This window comes from Chiloscyllium plagiosum, chromosome 11, assembly GCF_004010195.1.
Source record: "Chiloscyllium plagiosum isolate BGI_BamShark_2017 chromosome 11, ASM401019v2, whole genome shotgun sequence".
NCBI classification, from domain to species: Eukaryota; Metazoa; Chordata; class Chondrichthyes; order Orectolobiformes; family Hemiscylliidae; genus Chiloscyllium; species Chiloscyllium plagiosum.
The window spans coordinates 24,774,084-24,790,522 of record NC_057720.1 but is presented as its reverse complement, the minus strand read 5'-3'; the positions used below and the strand labels follow the sequence as shown (position 1 = coordinate 24,790,522).

At 40.2% G+C, this 16,439-nt stretch overlaps 1 protein-coding gene across 2 annotated transcripts in view; it reads right to left on the bottom strand.

Annotated features, from left to right (window-relative positions):
* The window catches only part of tie1 (tyrosine kinase with immunoglobulin-like and EGF-like domains 1), an 89,599-nt gene that overhangs the window by 20,941 nt on the left and 52,219 nt on the right, over positions 1 to 16,439 (bottom strand). For both annotated transcript variants that reach the window (XM_043698905.1, XM_043698906.1), the window contains 8 exons: positions 14,473 to 14,610; positions 13,199 to 13,486; positions 7,170 to 7,445; positions 6,703 to 7,005; positions 4,983 to 5,173; positions 2,421 to 2,631; positions 1,696 to 1,806; positions 929 to 1,119 (listed from right to left, as the gene is read on the bottom strand). In XM_043698905.1, coding sequence (XP_043554840.1) covers positions 929 to 1,119; positions 1,696 to 1,806; positions 2,421 to 2,631; positions 4,983 to 5,173; positions 6,703 to 7,005; positions 7,170 to 7,445; positions 13,199 to 13,486; positions 14,473 to 14,610 — 1,709 coding nt within the window. The remainder of the gene's footprint in view (positions 1 to 928; positions 1,120 to 1,695; positions 1,807 to 2,420; positions 2,632 to 4,982; positions 5,174 to 6,702; positions 7,006 to 7,169; positions 7,446 to 13,198; positions 13,487 to 14,472; positions 14,611 to 16,439) is intronic.

Here is a 16,439-nt window from a genome sequence, read left to right as displayed (position 1 = left end):
TCAACTCAATTCAAGTATTAACCATAACCACTACATCCTCTAATACAATGATAAAATACTGTTGATGCTGGAAATTTGAAATATAAGCAGATTATACTGGAATGTTCAGCAAGTAAAATAGCATAAAGTTTACTATTAAATTTAGAAGTAAGCATTTCAGGTCAATTATTGTGTGGCTGGACTTAAACAAGTTAGAGATATGACAGGCTTTAAGCAAGTATAGAGAAGATAAAGTGGGACGGAGGAGAGGAACATAGGAACAATTGAAAATGTGGCAGAGGGTGCACAGGACAGCATCAGTTCAACTTAACTACACTATTTTACACATACAAAGCACTTACAGTACAGTTTCACACCTAAGTTAAAATCTTCAACAAATTCAATACACAGAATTGAAATAACATGCTTATATTTATTCAGTTAACTGTGCACTGGAGGCACTAACAGCACACACACTTATTTGTTTATTCATTCGGGGATGTGGGGGTCATTGCCTAGCCCAGCATTTATTGCCCATCCTAAGAGTTTACCACATTGCTGTGGGTCTGGAGTGATATGTCGGCCACACTAGGTTAGAACAGCAGATTTCCTTTCCTAAAGGCCATTAGTGAACCAGCTAAATTTTTTTTTTTCTCAGCAATTGAAATGATTTCATTAGACTTTTAACTCGATCTGCCATGGTGGGATTCAAACCTGGGCCCCCAGAATATTTCTTGGGTCTGTTGTCTAGTGATAATACCATTAGGCTATTGCCTCCCCATCTAAATTCTTGTATACATATAGGTGATGCATACAAGTATCACATACACACAAACATAGTTAACTCGCACAATCACAATGATTATGACCACATTTACTCTCAGCCGCTGGCACCATAATGATGTCAACCAACAAATAAAAATATTATCCCTTTCATTCCATTTCTCACCTGTTTCTCACTCAAATATTGCATTCCCTTTGTCACATCAGATGCAAACTGTAGGAGCTGCTGAGATGTCAGTGTTGATGCAGTTCCATGCTCCCTTGCAAAGGCTGGGTCTGTTTCCAGAACTCTGCTCTTCCGTAGAAAATCCAAAAGGTTTCCATATGGGGCATATTCAATCGCAATGTACAGGTAACCTGATGGGTCAAACAGGCGACATCGCTAAACCATCATATCAGAATGACGTAACTCTGTTGAATTAAGGTAACTGGTACCTGCACACTTGCTAGTCTAACCCTCGACTCTTGCTTGCTGTCTGGCTTATTCCTTAATCCATATCATTTTTATTAATCTACCATTGATTGCTGTGTACAAGTTCACTAAATTCTTAATTCATGTATACTACCTGACTTCAAAGACCTTTAATCCATGTACATTCTCCGATTTATCTCTGAATAATTATATGCCATCTCACCTGATAATTGACCCTAGCACATTTGCGTGTTGAACCCTTGACTGTTACCTGTGCTAAATCCCCCTTGTCTTCTACATACACTCTGGTATAATCTCCAAATAAACACGTGGATGCAGGTTATGCATTTTGAGATTTAGTGCTGAATATTGTGCAGTTAAGGGCTAATTTGTGAAAATCTGAGCACAGAGCCATTTAACATGTATTTGAAAATATTGGATTTGATACTTTTCTTCATAATGCTAAATTCTATACTCTTTTATAGTTTTTTACCTTTGAGTAGAATTGTGTAATGCCTTACCTCGGTTCTCACAGGCTCCCAGCAGATTGATGATATTGGGATGATGCCCAAGTTTACACAAAACCTCCAGTTCTCCAGCAAAGTCTCTGTGATCATTCTCAGATGCAAATTCTGTGTAAAGTACAGCACATCCGTAACAGTATACGAGTTAGCAAAATTTAGTAAAAGAAAATTACTGTAAACCTAGACAGAAAAAGTCATTTGCATGAGCATTTTTGCTTGACCAACATCCTGCATCCAGCTTACAGTGAATGAAATGCAATGCTCAAAAAACACTTATAGCAAGCATTTCATTTTACCATTTACCAACAAACAGTACACTTACATGCATTCAACAATATGTAATGTGATTTTTTTGTTCATGTCCAGTAGTACAGTCCCCCTGATAAATTTTCAATTAAAACCTTTCAAATATTTCGAAAATATGTCTCTCAGTATCCAAACCTCCAATTTAATTTCTGATCCCCCTTTGAAGGGGTATAAATGAACAAATCAGGCAGAAAATCCCAATGATAATGAATTCACCGTGGGGTGTGGCCAGTTTTGTAGGAAGGGCTGGATTCTAATCTCATGTTTTTAAAGTTAGCAGAAAGGATTGCAGAAACTTGAATTGTGTTGCATACAGTATATGCTACATGTAATTCCATAAAGTTCCCAGCAAAAATTAGCGTAATCAAGCAAAAACTCCAGATTGGAGGGCCTGCTTTTAACATTTTAAATAATACCTTTTAACATTTTTATTGCAGCATTCATCTTCAGTCCATCCTTTTTAATTAAGGCTTTGATGACTTGCCCAAAATTTCCTTCTCCGATAACATCCTCGAATTTGATGTCGTCCCATTCTAGGATAGGGTAAGTCAACGGCTCGGGCTGTGGCTTTGGCCTGCGTGTGAGCGTCAGAGTTCCAGAGTTAAACTGAAGGACTGTCTCTTCACCCTCAGAGCAAACAAATAAAACTGAAGGTTACCTATTTGTTGCCTTTTGGCCAAGCAGGATTTTACTGGCATGTTACTGCAACAGTTCAGTGAAGTGTTCAGGGTACAAATGTTTCTTTTATTTCAGGATAATGATTTACAACAGTATGCAAGTCCATCTATGAAAGAATTGCAACAAGGAATCCTTCCTTAAAAAACACAGATTTACTTGACGGAAATGGAATCACTGCTTGAAGGTTTACTTTGTGCTGTCACAGATGAACAATAACAGAAGGACGCTTGCAGCAAATGACAACATAACTCCTGTTATGGACCAGCCTTAGCATGACCTAATACAGTGTTAAGGAACCAGTGACAATAGAACACTGACAGTTTCTCCCAATATCCAGCTGCTGAGTGCAAAAGACACTGAGTTGTACAGCCCAGAAACAGATCCTTCAGTCCAACTTGGCAATGCCAACCAGATATCCTAAATTAATCTAATCTCATTTGCCAGCATCTGGCCCATATCCCTCTAAATTCTTCCTACTCACACACCCATCTAGATGCCTTTTAAATGTTGTAATTTTACCAGCTTCCACCATGTCCTCTCGCAGCTCATTCCATATACATACCATTCTCTGCATGAAAACATTGCCCCTTAGGTTCCTTTTATATCTTTCCCCTCTCACCTTAAACCTATTTCCTCTAGTTTTGGACTACCCGTGGAAAAATACTTTGGCTAAAAAGGGGAAGAGGATCCTATCCATGATTTTACAAACCTCTATAAAGTCACCCCTCAGCCACCAACATATCAGGGAAAATAACCCCAGCTTCTCCCTATAGGTCAAACTCTCCAACCCCAACCAGAATTTAATGCAGTATTTCAAAAGTGGCCTAACCAATGTTGTGTACAAATGCGGCATGACATCCCAACTCCTATACACATTGACCAATAAAGACAGGTGTACCAAATACCTTCTTCACTATCCTGTCTGCTTGTGACTTCACCTTCACGGGACTATGAACCTGCACTCCAAAGTCTGTTTGTTTGGAAACACTCTCCAGGACTCTACTATTAACTGCATAAGTCCTGCCCTGATATGCTTTACCAAAATGCAACACCTCACATTTATCAAAATTAAATTCCATCTGCCACTCCTCGGCCTATCAGCCCACCTTCTTCACTGTCCACTACACACCAATTTTGGTGTCATCTGCAAACTTACTAAGCATCCCTCCTACACTCACATCTAAATAATTTATATAAATGACATAAAGCAATGGACTCAACAACTATCCTTGCAGCACACCACTGGTCACCGGCCTCCAGTTTGAAAAACAATCCTCCAATACCACCTTCTGCCTCCTACCGTCAAGCCAGTTTTTTAATCCAATGGCTAGCTCTCCCTGGATCCCATGTGATCTAAAATTGCTAACCAGTCTATCATGCAGAACTGGGTTAGACATCTTTCTGAAGTACACATAGACAATGTCCACTGCTCTGCCTTCATCACTCTTCTTTGTCACCTCTTCAAAAAATTCAGTCAAGTTAGTGAGACATGATATCCTGTGACAAAGCCATGTTGACTATCACTAATCAGTCCTTGCCTTTCCAAATACATGTCAATCCTGCCCCTCAGAATTCCCTCCAACAACTTACCCACCACTGACATGCCATTCATATAAAAAACACAAGAAGGTTTATAGTTTAAAAGGTTCAAGAAGTCCAAGGATTTATAGATAAATCACACTTTTACATATTAAGATTTGTGGGAGAAACCATTTTAGTTGAACATTCAGGAACTTATTGCAGCCTTTATCTTTAATTGTGGATGTGCTCTGAACCTTGATGATCAACAAATGTGAAGACCAACTTAAATAAAAAGGAAGAAATACAGAATTCAAACATAAGAAAAATGTGTAGGTAGAATCAAGAACTAAAAAGTAATAATTTGGTTCATTGAAGCTTCTCCTTCTTTACTACATTCATCTTAAACTGCCCAATCATTTTGTTTCCATCTTCACATGATAAAGAAAAATGTATAAACCAAACTCAGCAATCAAGAAACAGTGATAAAGAACAGGAGAAATATAAAAGAAGTGAGAGAGAGAAGGAAAGGTAAAACAGGGGTTTTAACTGGTATTGTGAAAGACCAATACTAAACAGTCAAAGCTAAATTTCTCATAACAAAATCAGTTTGAATAACAGTTCTGCACTTGCACTAAATCCGACCGTGCATTTTGAAAATTCCTAAGAGGTTATGAACAAGTGGATTTGGAGATTTCCACAGAATATTTAATCTGAAATGTGAATTTGAATAGAATCATCAGATTATGCTATGTATTTACCTTAACCTAAGTGCTACTTACAGATCCTGATTGGTAAGTGAATGTTCGACGTCGCTGAAAGAGGGTTTTACGTACACAGAAGAGACCCAGAAGTGCAAGGAGGATGGTCAGACAGGTGACGGACACTGAACCCACAATGGCCATCAAGAGTTGCTGGTCGCCACCAGTGAGAGGTTCCAAAGGTTTTGGTGTCTGAACAATACCAGAAGTAGCTAAGGGAAAGCAACAAAGCCAATGTGAGGAAGCAAAAGTCATTTTTGGTGTTATTGACTTTGCAATTACACCTTCTGCAAACACCCCTCGTGCACCATTCTACACCTTTTGTATAACTGAGCTGATTCAATGAGTATCATCACAATTGATCATCCTGGACTTTGCACTCAGGTCGATCCTGAAAATGTTGCAATATAAAATGCACTACATTCAAGACAAGTAAGCTGACTCTTAGACAGGCACAATTCCTTTTTGTGTTTCTACATGTGGCCTTTTGAAAATCCTCTCACTCCCTTTTCTTGACATTGGCAGCTATGCTTAGAACTTAGGTTCCAATCTCTGTAACTGCTTCATGCCTTAAGACTTTGCAGAAAACCCACCTCCTGGAACAAGCTTTAAGTTACTTATCCATTATTTCCTACAGAACTGTAGCCCATATCCTGACAGATACCAAACTCATATCTGATCACACACAATGCTGATCTCTCCAACATAAGTAGGCTCAAAGGTAAGCAATGGTTCATATTTGATATTCTCATCCTTGAGTTCAAATCCCTTTTGTATCCTTACGATACTCTGAGAACTCTGTATTCTTCCAGTTCTGACCTCTTGCGTACCCCAAATTTCTTTCATCCCAATATTCAGGATAATTCCTTCAGCTGACTAAGTTTTGATCTCTGTAGTCCTCTCCTTAAATCTTTCCATCACTCGACTTCTCTCTCTCTCTCTCTCTCTTCCCTCCTTTTAAAATGTTCTTTAAATCCCAAGTCTTTGACAATGCCTCTTATGTGTCAATTTTTGTCTGGTAACAGTATTGTGAAGTCACTTGGGACATTTTAGTATGCTGTGCTTAGAAATATAAGCCACGTTAAAAAACAAGGCAAGGATTGATTTGATGTTCTTTTAATGCATATTGAGCCTGAATATTAACAAGATAAGCCTACATGTTCTCACATATAAGTATATATACAGTGAAACCTCGATTATCGGGCAGTCAATTATCCGAATATCAGATTATCCAGCAAGATAATCTGATTTTCTGCAAGATAATCTGCTACCCACCAGATGGCACAGTAGCTCAGTGGTTAGCACTGCAGCGTCACAGCACCAGCGTCCCAGGTTCGATCCCAGCCTCAGGCAACTGTCTGTGTGGGGTTTGCACGTTCTCTCTGTGCCTGTGCGGGTTTCCACCGGGTACTCTGGTTTCCTCCGACAGTCTGAAGATGTGCAGGTCAGGTAAATTGCCCATACTGTTAGGTGCATTGGTCTGAGTGGGTTACTCTTCAGAGGGTTGATGTGGACTGGTTGGGCCAAAGGGCCTGTTGCCACACTGTAGGGAATCTAATCTAATCTAAAGATTGCAAGGTCCTGATGCTCAGCTGAACTATGTTATCTGGAATTTGATTAACCGAATGAAATACTGCCTGTCTGTGTCCTTCAGATAATCAAGATTCTTCTGTACATACATATATTTATATACACAAATCCAGATTCATACTGCAGTTAGCAGAGTTCTTACAATTCTTACCTGGTGGAGTTGCTGCCGTTCGAAGTTCTTTCATTACATTTGGTTTGCTCTCCCCCTTATTGTTCTTGGCTAAGACCTCCACTAAGTAGGGAGTCTCAGGTTGTAACCCCTTCAAGACGTACTCTGAAGTTGGCATCTCTGCCAAGTTGATTGATATATCTTCAGTGTATGTTGTTGCACCATACACCTTACATCTTATAACCACAGAGGAGATGGCATGTTTTTTTGGTAACACCCAGGAGATCACTGCAGATGTGTCAGTAACATTTGATATTTTAATGTCATAAGGTGCTGGAGGAATAGCTGGAGTTCAAAACAAGGAAGAGAATATTTACTCATTTATTTAGGCAATGGAAAGCCAGTCACAGTAAAAGGTGCAAAGAGAGAGGGTCCAACAGAGAGAAAGCAGCTGAGAGGACAAATTCCAAAACTGGAGAGAGGAGAAGGGAAAAAAAAATCTCACTTACAGTTACTGAAGGTCCAAGATGTGACAGGAGTGCTCCATTCACCTGCAACATTGGACTGGGCACGGACACGAAACTGGTACTGTGTGCTGGGACTTAGATCATTGAGAGTTTTATTTCCAGTCGTATCGATCCATGTGGGCTTGCTGAGTGGTTCCACCTGCTGGTACTCAATGGTGTATTTGTTTATCTCCTTTGTGCTGAGAGGCGGCAGCCATTTCAGTTGTATGCTGGTCAGGGACAAGGGGATAGCCTGTAGATTTCTGGGAGGTGGTGGGCCTGCACAAACAGAATCAACTTCTTCACTGACATGCACTTTTTTCTCCACATGCATTCATAATTGACCTCATGATTCTGACCTAAAGGCGGGCCTTGCCACTACCTCAGCACTGTGTAATTCCTACCGTTAGGAAGGCTTCCATAATATTTTTACATGACTTAAGTCTAGAAGGATTGTGGAAAAAGTTGATTATGGATACACTTCAATGGATACCTGTGCATTTTTATAAAAAGTTCAGTTTGGAACTTTTTAAGGCTAAACTTGTTTTCTAGAAGACATTTGCCTGAGCTTTATGAATGTCAGGGAGTTAGCTTCTTATTAAAGTGCTTTAATTACAGTCAGAGTTGCTGATACATAGAATCTTTACAATATGGAAACAGGCCATTCAGCCCACACTGACCCTCTTTAGAACATTCCCTCCCATCCCCCGATCCCTGTAGACCTGCATTTCCCATGGCTACTTCACGTAGCCTGCACAATATGGACAATTTAGCACAGCCAATCCACACATCTTTGGACTGTGGGAGGGAACCAGAGCATTAAGAGAAAACCAACACAGGTATGAAGAGAATGTGTAAACTCCACACAGACAGCTGTCCAAGGCTGGACTTGAACCCAGGTCTCTAGAGCTGAGACAGCAATACTAACCACTGAAGCCACCATGAAGAAAGAGGCTTCCCAGCTCAGCTGTTCTCTTTTTGTTGCGTCTAGTATGGTAACTGGAACACTAATTCAGCTGCTCTCATGAGAAGACTCTGAGGGACTTTTCCTTGATATCTTCTGAACATCTGCCTCTGGATAAGTCCCAGAGATGTCCAATGCCCAATGTCTAATACATGCCAAATGCCAGTCACTGACAGCCATCTGAACATTCCACACTTTATCTTTTTTGCCTTCAAGAACATTTATTGCCAAAATCATTTGCCTTTCTAAGTAAATTGTTGCAGATGAATCAGTTTTCTTGTTTCCTTTAACTTGTGTGTGTGTTTGTTGAGGTATTCAGAAGGATAAGTATTTCTACTTTCATATTTTAAGCTAGCTTTACTTCTTTGCTGAATATCTCTTGTTCACAATTAAATAAATTATTTTGTCGTTTATTAAAAGTACATGGCTGATGGATCCTTTTATTCTAAACTTAATATTGATAAAATACATAATTGACCATATCACTAATGTAGCAAAATACTGAAATTAATGTCATGATCAGTGAAGTAGCAGGGGCTACTACACCTGTGAAAAGCTGCATTGGCATTTCATATCACATTGACAACATTCTACAGTCCCTGTGCAATATAATGATACCACAGTGTTGCACCTCATGGAGCCCAATAACACATATATGTTGTATAAAGCAGGGGTTCTAAAGAGGATTTGCTCATGTCACATTAGTTTCATCCATTCCACTGATAACAAGTATAGTGTAGATAGAAACAAGAAGTTCTATTCTAGCTTTTGGAGGGAGCAGATGCATCTGTACTAGTTCCTAAGCTCACGTGTAATTGTGCCTAATCAGTTATAGCTGTACATATTGTTATCATGCATTGAAGAGAAGCAGCGGTGAAGTGATAGAGTCGCTGGACTAGAGATACAGAACCAGGTCACTGTTTTTGGCTGCGAGTTCCAGTCCTACCAAGGCAAATGGTAAAATATAATCAAATAAAAATCTGGAATTAAATGATGATTATTGTGAAAATCCATCTGGTTCATTAAGTGCTTTAGGGAGGGAAATCTGCCATCTTTACCTGCTCTGGTGTACATGTGGACTCCAGACTTATGGCAGTGTGGTTGAGTCTTAACTGCCCTTGAGCCAATGATGTTAATGTTCCACGAACAAATAAAAAGGAAATTCTCTTTATCCAGGAATCCTCTATTATAGTATATCGTCTACCACTAATCACTTGATAAACCCATGACAGAAGAGCAAGCTACCTCAAACAACCCTTATGCAAATACCACAAGAAAATGGGAGTGATCATTGGAGAAAATGCCAGAATATACACCATGGCATTATAATCACTGTGATAAATTCATATTGATAACCCTACAAAACATGAAAGTTTCAAGAGATAATAATGTGCGACAGAGAGATTTTTTTCAGTCATTCACAGGATGTGAGCATTGCTAGCTAGGCTAGATTTATTGCCCATCCCTAATTGCTTACAAGACAGTTAAGAACCAATCACAATACTCTGGGTCAGGAGTCACACACAGGATAGACCAGGTAAGGACCGCAGTTTGCTTCCCTAAATTGACTTCATTAGACTCCTAGTTCCGGACTTTTATTGAAATCAAAATTTACTTCATGCCATGGCAGAATTCGAATCTGCATACCCAGAATATTATTGATGTTTTTGGATTAATAGGTGTAGCACTAATACCACTAAGCCATTGCCTCACTCCCTTTGGAAAATGGACATTACAGACTATGAGATTGCCCCTTGTTAAACCAGGAATTACTATGTAAATGTACCCTATTAAAAAAGAAAGTTATGGAACACTACGTTGTGAAACTCAGATAGCACAGGACATTGCACCATATACCATACAGATATCATTGATACACAGAGTATAATAAAACTACTGTCTGTGTCACACAGAATACCATGGGACACTATATCATGTAACAGTAGAGAATGTCTTCTACAGGACATTGTTGCTGATACTTGAGCTACCAACTGTCATGATAAGCAGAAGAATTTTGAAGGATAGGTATCTCTTTCATCTTAAATTACTCCATGCTGTGCCCAGAATTTTCTATGAATGTCACGGTTAAATTTATAGTCTGACACAAATATTCTTCTTTTCTGTTCTTTCATAGACTCACAAAATCCCCACGGTGCGAAAGAGGCCATTCGGCCCATTGGATCTACACAACCCTCTGAAGAGCATCCCATCCAGATCCCAGTACCCCACCCTATCCCTACATTCCCCATGGTTAATCCACCCAGCGTGCACATCCCTGGACAATTGAGCACAGCCAATCCACCAAACTAGAACTAGGGTTCATAGCCTCAAAATAATGGGAGAAGTTTTAGGACTGGTTTGAGAATGAACATCTTCAGCCAAATGGTTGCGAATCTGTGGAATTCCCTGCTCCGTGAAGCAGTTGAGACAACCTCGTTGAATGTTTTTAAGGCAAAGACCAGTAGATTTTTGAACAGTAAAGGAATTAGGGGTTATGGTGGTTAGACAGATAAGTGGAGTTGAGTCCATGAGAAAGATCAGCCAAGATCTTATTGAATAGCAGAGCAAGCTCAATGGACCAGATGGCCAACTCCTGCTCCTATCTCTTATGTTCTCATGTTCCAATGCATTCCATTTCCCTACATTGAAGCTATTAATCAATGCCTGCCCCGGTGTGGTAGGTGACCAGGAAAAGCCTTCCCACTCCAAACAGTATCATAATCTTATTGTCAACTGAAACATTCAGGTGAGAGCCACTACTCTCAAAACCAAGGCAACCCATTTTCACCCAATGTGGCACTGAAGCAGTCAAGCAAAATGGGAATTAGTAGCAAATTTCTCTTTAGTGAGTCAATTAAATCACTCCCAGATCATCACAGAAGTTCTACAGAATAGATATTTTCTAATTAACCATTTCAGGGATGCTAGTACATATTTCTAGAGCAGGTGGAACTTCAACCAAGGTCTCCTGGTTCAGAGGCATGGAGTTCTACAGAGTAGCGTCCTAGGACAATAATCACCAGCTTTTTCAGACCTTCTTTCATAATCAAGTCAAAAGTGGAGATGTTCACTGAGGATTGTATTGTGTTCAGTACCATTCGCACTTTCTCAGATCCTGAAGGACTCCATACAACTTTCAGACTTGGCCTGATGAGTGGCAAGGAAAACTCACACGTCACAGTTGCCAGGCAATGATCATCTCCAACAAAAGACAGGTCAAGATGGGGTGGCACAGTGGCTCAGTGCTCAGCATTGCTGCCTCACAGAGTGAGGAACGTGGGCTTGATTCCAGCCTCGGGTGGCTGCCTGTGTGGAGTTTGTATGTTCTCCCTGTATCTGCATGGGTTTCCTCCCACAATCCAAAGATGGTCAGGTTGGGTGAATTGGCCATGCCACATTGCCCGTACGTGTAAAGGGATGTGTAGGTTCGGTGCATTAGTCAGGGATACATATAAGATAGTAGGGGAATGGGTCTGAGTGGGATCCTTTCTTTCTGTCTTTCTGTCTGTCTATCTATTTATCTATCTATCTATCTATATATATATATATATATATATATCTTCCCCTTGACATGCAATGGCGAAGCTAATATTAAATCTCCAATCATTAACACGCTGAGGTTTACCATTGTTCAGAAGCTTAACTGAACCACACACATCTAGGTTGTAACTATAACAGATCAGAAGCTTATTCTGCATCTCCTGACTCCCCATAGCATGTCCACTATCACCAACATACAAGTCAGGAGTGTGATGTTGTGCTCTCTACTTTCCGAGATGAGTGCAGCTCCAACAACTGAGATGACTTTATTCAGTCAGGCTGTATGTTCCTGCAAGAGGCAGGGGATGGTCTATGTACAGAAGGGGCCTCCCACAATAGAGTGGAATAAATGAAGCGTGGGTGTGGGACCATGCTCCGGGCAGGCTAAGAGCACCTATCCACCCTCACATCAGCAACTCTGATCAAACAATAACTTTTTAAAATTATTTATTCATGGGAAATGGTCATTGTAGTGGGGTCAGCATTCAATTGCTATCTCTAGTTGTCCTTGGGGAGGTGGTGAGCTGCCTCCTGGAACAATGGTGTTACTGTATCTCAGTACATGTGATAATAATAAATCAAATCAAATCAAAGCCGCTAAATTATAGGTGTTTGAGAACAAATATGATCTTACAGGTCATCTTTCTAGATAGATTGGCTAATAGTTGAACTTCTAACAAAGGATATACAAGGAAGGAATGCAGTGAAAAGTTCACCAGGTTGGTTCCTAGGATAAAAGGGTTATATGAGAGGGTTAAATAATTAGCCTATACTCTTTGGAGTTTAGAAGAATGAAAGGTGATCTCATTGAAACATACAAGCTGTTAAAGAGGCTTCACAGGGATGGATAGTGTGAGACAAAAACAGAAATTGCTGGAAAAGCTCAGCAGATCTAGTAGCATCTGTGGAGAAAAATCAGAATTAACATTTCAGGTTGAGCAGAATAGGGGTAGACAGTGTGAGGTTATCTTCCTAGAATGGAAGGGGAGTCCATAAACACATAGTGGTGGTGTTGACGAGAGAGGGTTGTGACACGGATTGAGGATAAGTGGGTGATTATTTAGAACTAGATCAGATTAACCTTCCTCATTCAGGTAGTTATAAGTCTTTGAGAATGTTCACCGCAGAGGGTGATGGATGTTCCACTGTTGAACACATTTAAGACTTTGTTTGGTAGATTCTTGAACTTGCGGGGAATCAAGAGATATGGGGAGTGAGCAGGAGAAAGAAAATCCGTCTCATTCATCTGTCTCAGACAGTAAGATAAAAGTGCTTTTATTCAGTAACTTCATATCATTATTAAAATTTTTAAAAAGATCTTTCATATAGAAGATTATAGATCCCAATTGGTGAAAAACAACTGGAAACGCTACTTAACTATGTGGTCTGCTGTATTGCTCGCAAAATAAAGCTTTTCACTGTGCCTCGGTACACATGACAATAAATTTAATTCAATTCAAATCAATTTACTTTCCAGGTTCAATTGTATGGAAAAAAACCTAAAAACCTGTTTAATGTCCTACATTACCTGCATCTACTTCCACCATGACTGACTCAGATGGTGGCCCAAGACTGTCACAATGGTATACCATGACGTCCACCTTGTACGCTTGTCCAGGTTGTAGATTTGTTATCTGTGTTGACCGGACTGACAGGGGCTGCACTCGAACCTCTTTCTTAATAGAATTTCCAGAGCCAGTGACTCGGACAACAAACCCAGTTCCAGGCTCATGATCTTTGGAGACGTTCCAGCTGACTGAGATGGTGTCCCTACCCTCGGCCAAAGCCCGGTCAATCTTTGCCACCATAGTGGGTTCTGACAAAAAAAGGAAAGGAACTGAATTCTGGTGCATTACCATGGAGGATGGGATACAACAAGCAAAGCCGCAAAGCAGCACTTCCAATAGACTGATAACAAAGATATTTACATGTGTTATGCAGTACAAACAATGCAAAATTAATCTTGTGGATAAGTGTCATCTTTATAGGAGACATGCTAATTAGTACAACCATATCCATTAATAACTACAAGTTATTCACCATTCAATGCTTGAGAAACTCAGCAGGTCTGGCAAGAGAGAGGTGTGCTCCACAGATGCTGCTAAACTGTAGTTTTTCCAGCATTCTCTGTGTTTGTCTTAAGTATGGTCTCCTTTGCTGGGATGGACATTTAGCTTTATGAACAGGAGTTGGCATGGAGATATTCAAACCCCATAACTTACTGAAAAGCATCATATTCAGGAATGATACCAAGGGATGAGCTGGACAGAGCTTACATCAATAATTCACTCATTGAATTTCAAAGGTACTTTTCCTGGAACAAAGACTCTACAACAGGAACATGAACAAAGCTTATTTCTAAAGCATAAAACACTCGCACAGCATTCAGTGTGACTTACCTGTCCATTTTGCCATGTGGTACTTTTACAGATCGCTCAGAAAGTGACAATGTGTACACAAATGCTGTTGACTGGAGCGATGGATTGTGATGGTAGACACTGATAATCTTTCTACCATATTTCTAACCATGAATCTCTCCTATTCTTAGTGTCTGCCATTGGTGTACATCAGAAGAATAACATATTTGATTGCATTATGAATGCACCTCCCTTGGCCATCAAGTCTTGGGTTGGGTCTCAACTTAAGGTTCTGGCTTAGAGGCAGGGATACTACTCACTGTGTCACAAGACCTTTCAGTCACTGTGTGCTGTGCATATGCAAGAATTTGCCTCGAGAAATTTTAGTTCACGAAGCATGTTGGTAACAGCTCCATCAATCAAATAAACATATCTAAAAACATACCTGGACAATCCGTTTCCAAGATAGCATCGGGACCTGGGGGCCCCTCTCCTCCGTCTCCGGGACGAGTGAGCTGTACCCGAACCAGATAGCTTGTTGAAGGTTTCAAATTCATCAGTGTGATTGGCTCATTATTATCAACTGAAATAATGGAGACAAAACATTTCTTAATTCCAGTCAAGGTGTTATTACATTATACTTCAGTAATAATTGCTGTCAATCTGTACATGTAAGTGTTTTAATATACATAAGACTAGCAGATTGTACTCAAATGACACACAAACTGTGCCAGACCAGTTCAATAATGTGTAGAGCACTATTAGGACATCACTGGGCTCCCTCAAGGTGAATACCACACATCTACATAGGGAGAGAATGAATCTGTTATGAGTATCTTCACGACTTTAGGAGAATGAGAGAGGGTTCCCACAGAAATCCATAAAATTCTAACAGAATTAGACAGGTTAGATGCAGAAAGGATGTTCTCAATGACGAGCAAGTCCAAAACTAGGGGTCACAAACTAAAGGTAAGGATCAGCCTTTTAGGATAGAAATGAGGAGAAATTTCTTCAATGAAAGAGTGGAAATCTCTGCCACAGAAAGAAGTTGAGGTTAAAACATTGAATGTTTTCAAGAAGGAAATAGATGTAGCTGTTAGGGCTACAGATATCAAAGGATATGGAGAGAAAGCAGGATCAAGGTGTTGAGATAGATGGTCAGTCATGATCATATTGAATGGCGGAGCAGGCTGGAAGGGCTGAATGACCTACTCCTGTTCCTATATCAATGCACTTGTAAGAGATTGGCATGGATGAGTTGGATTGGAGGGTCTGTTTCTGTGCTGTATGACTCTGTGACTCTCAGTGAAGAGCTGTTGGGAGGGTACTGTCCAGCCATGATTGGAGCCACTTACCACCTGCATATGCACATCTGCAGGCTGAAGTGGTCTGACTTTGGCAGAGTTTCAGTGTATGCAGACACTCCCATTAGTCCCAACATGTTAACATGCATTTACAACCCAAATTTCTTGCACATTGTTTGTACGCCCTCTTCACTTACCTAATTATTTATCCAGATCTGTGAATAAAGATATATATATATCCATTATGCATAATATATAAAGACCTATGGAATTAAAGTGATTTTAACACATTATCACTCAGGCAGAACTTGCACCATCTAGCACCAGAAATAGAAATACTTGGTCTCAGAAAATTCTAAGGCAGAGTTAGTTGCAAACTTGAAGCAGACCAAGAGAGGACTCTTCATGTGTTTTCTCTGTTAATACAATTTTCCATGATTTTTGGGTCAAAAGAAAATTGACTTGTGGAAAACCATCCTCATAATTAGAGACACAGTTCTCAATGATTTGCATTACCATCTAACCGTAATTGCTCTTTTTGAATAGCAGTATTATCCATAAAGTCCGAGGAAGTGTTGCTGAACAAAGAGACCTTGGAGTGCAGGTTCAAAGTAGAGTCGCAAGTCGATAGGATAGTGAAGAAGGCATTTGGTATGCTTTCCTTTATTGGTCTGAGTATTGAGTACAGGTGTTGGGAGGTCATGCTGAGGCTGTACAGGACATTGGTTATGCCACTTTTGGAATATTGCATGCAATTTTGGTCTCCTTCCTATCGGAAGGTTGTGATTGTGAAACTTAAAAGGGTTCAGAAAAGATTTACAAGGATGTTGCCAGGGTTGGAGGATTTGAGCTATAGGGAGAGGTTGAATAGGCTGGGGCTGTTTTCCCTGGAGCGTTGGAAGCTGAGGGGTGACTTTATAGAGGTTTATAAAATTATGAGAGGCATGGATAGGATAAATAGACAAGGTCTTTTCCCTTGGGTCGGGGAGTCCAGAACTAGAGGGCATAAGCTTAGGGTGAGAGGGGAAAGATATAAAAGAGACATAAGGAGCAACATTTTCACGCAGTGGATGGTGCCTGTGTGGAATGGGCTGCCAGAGGAAGTGGT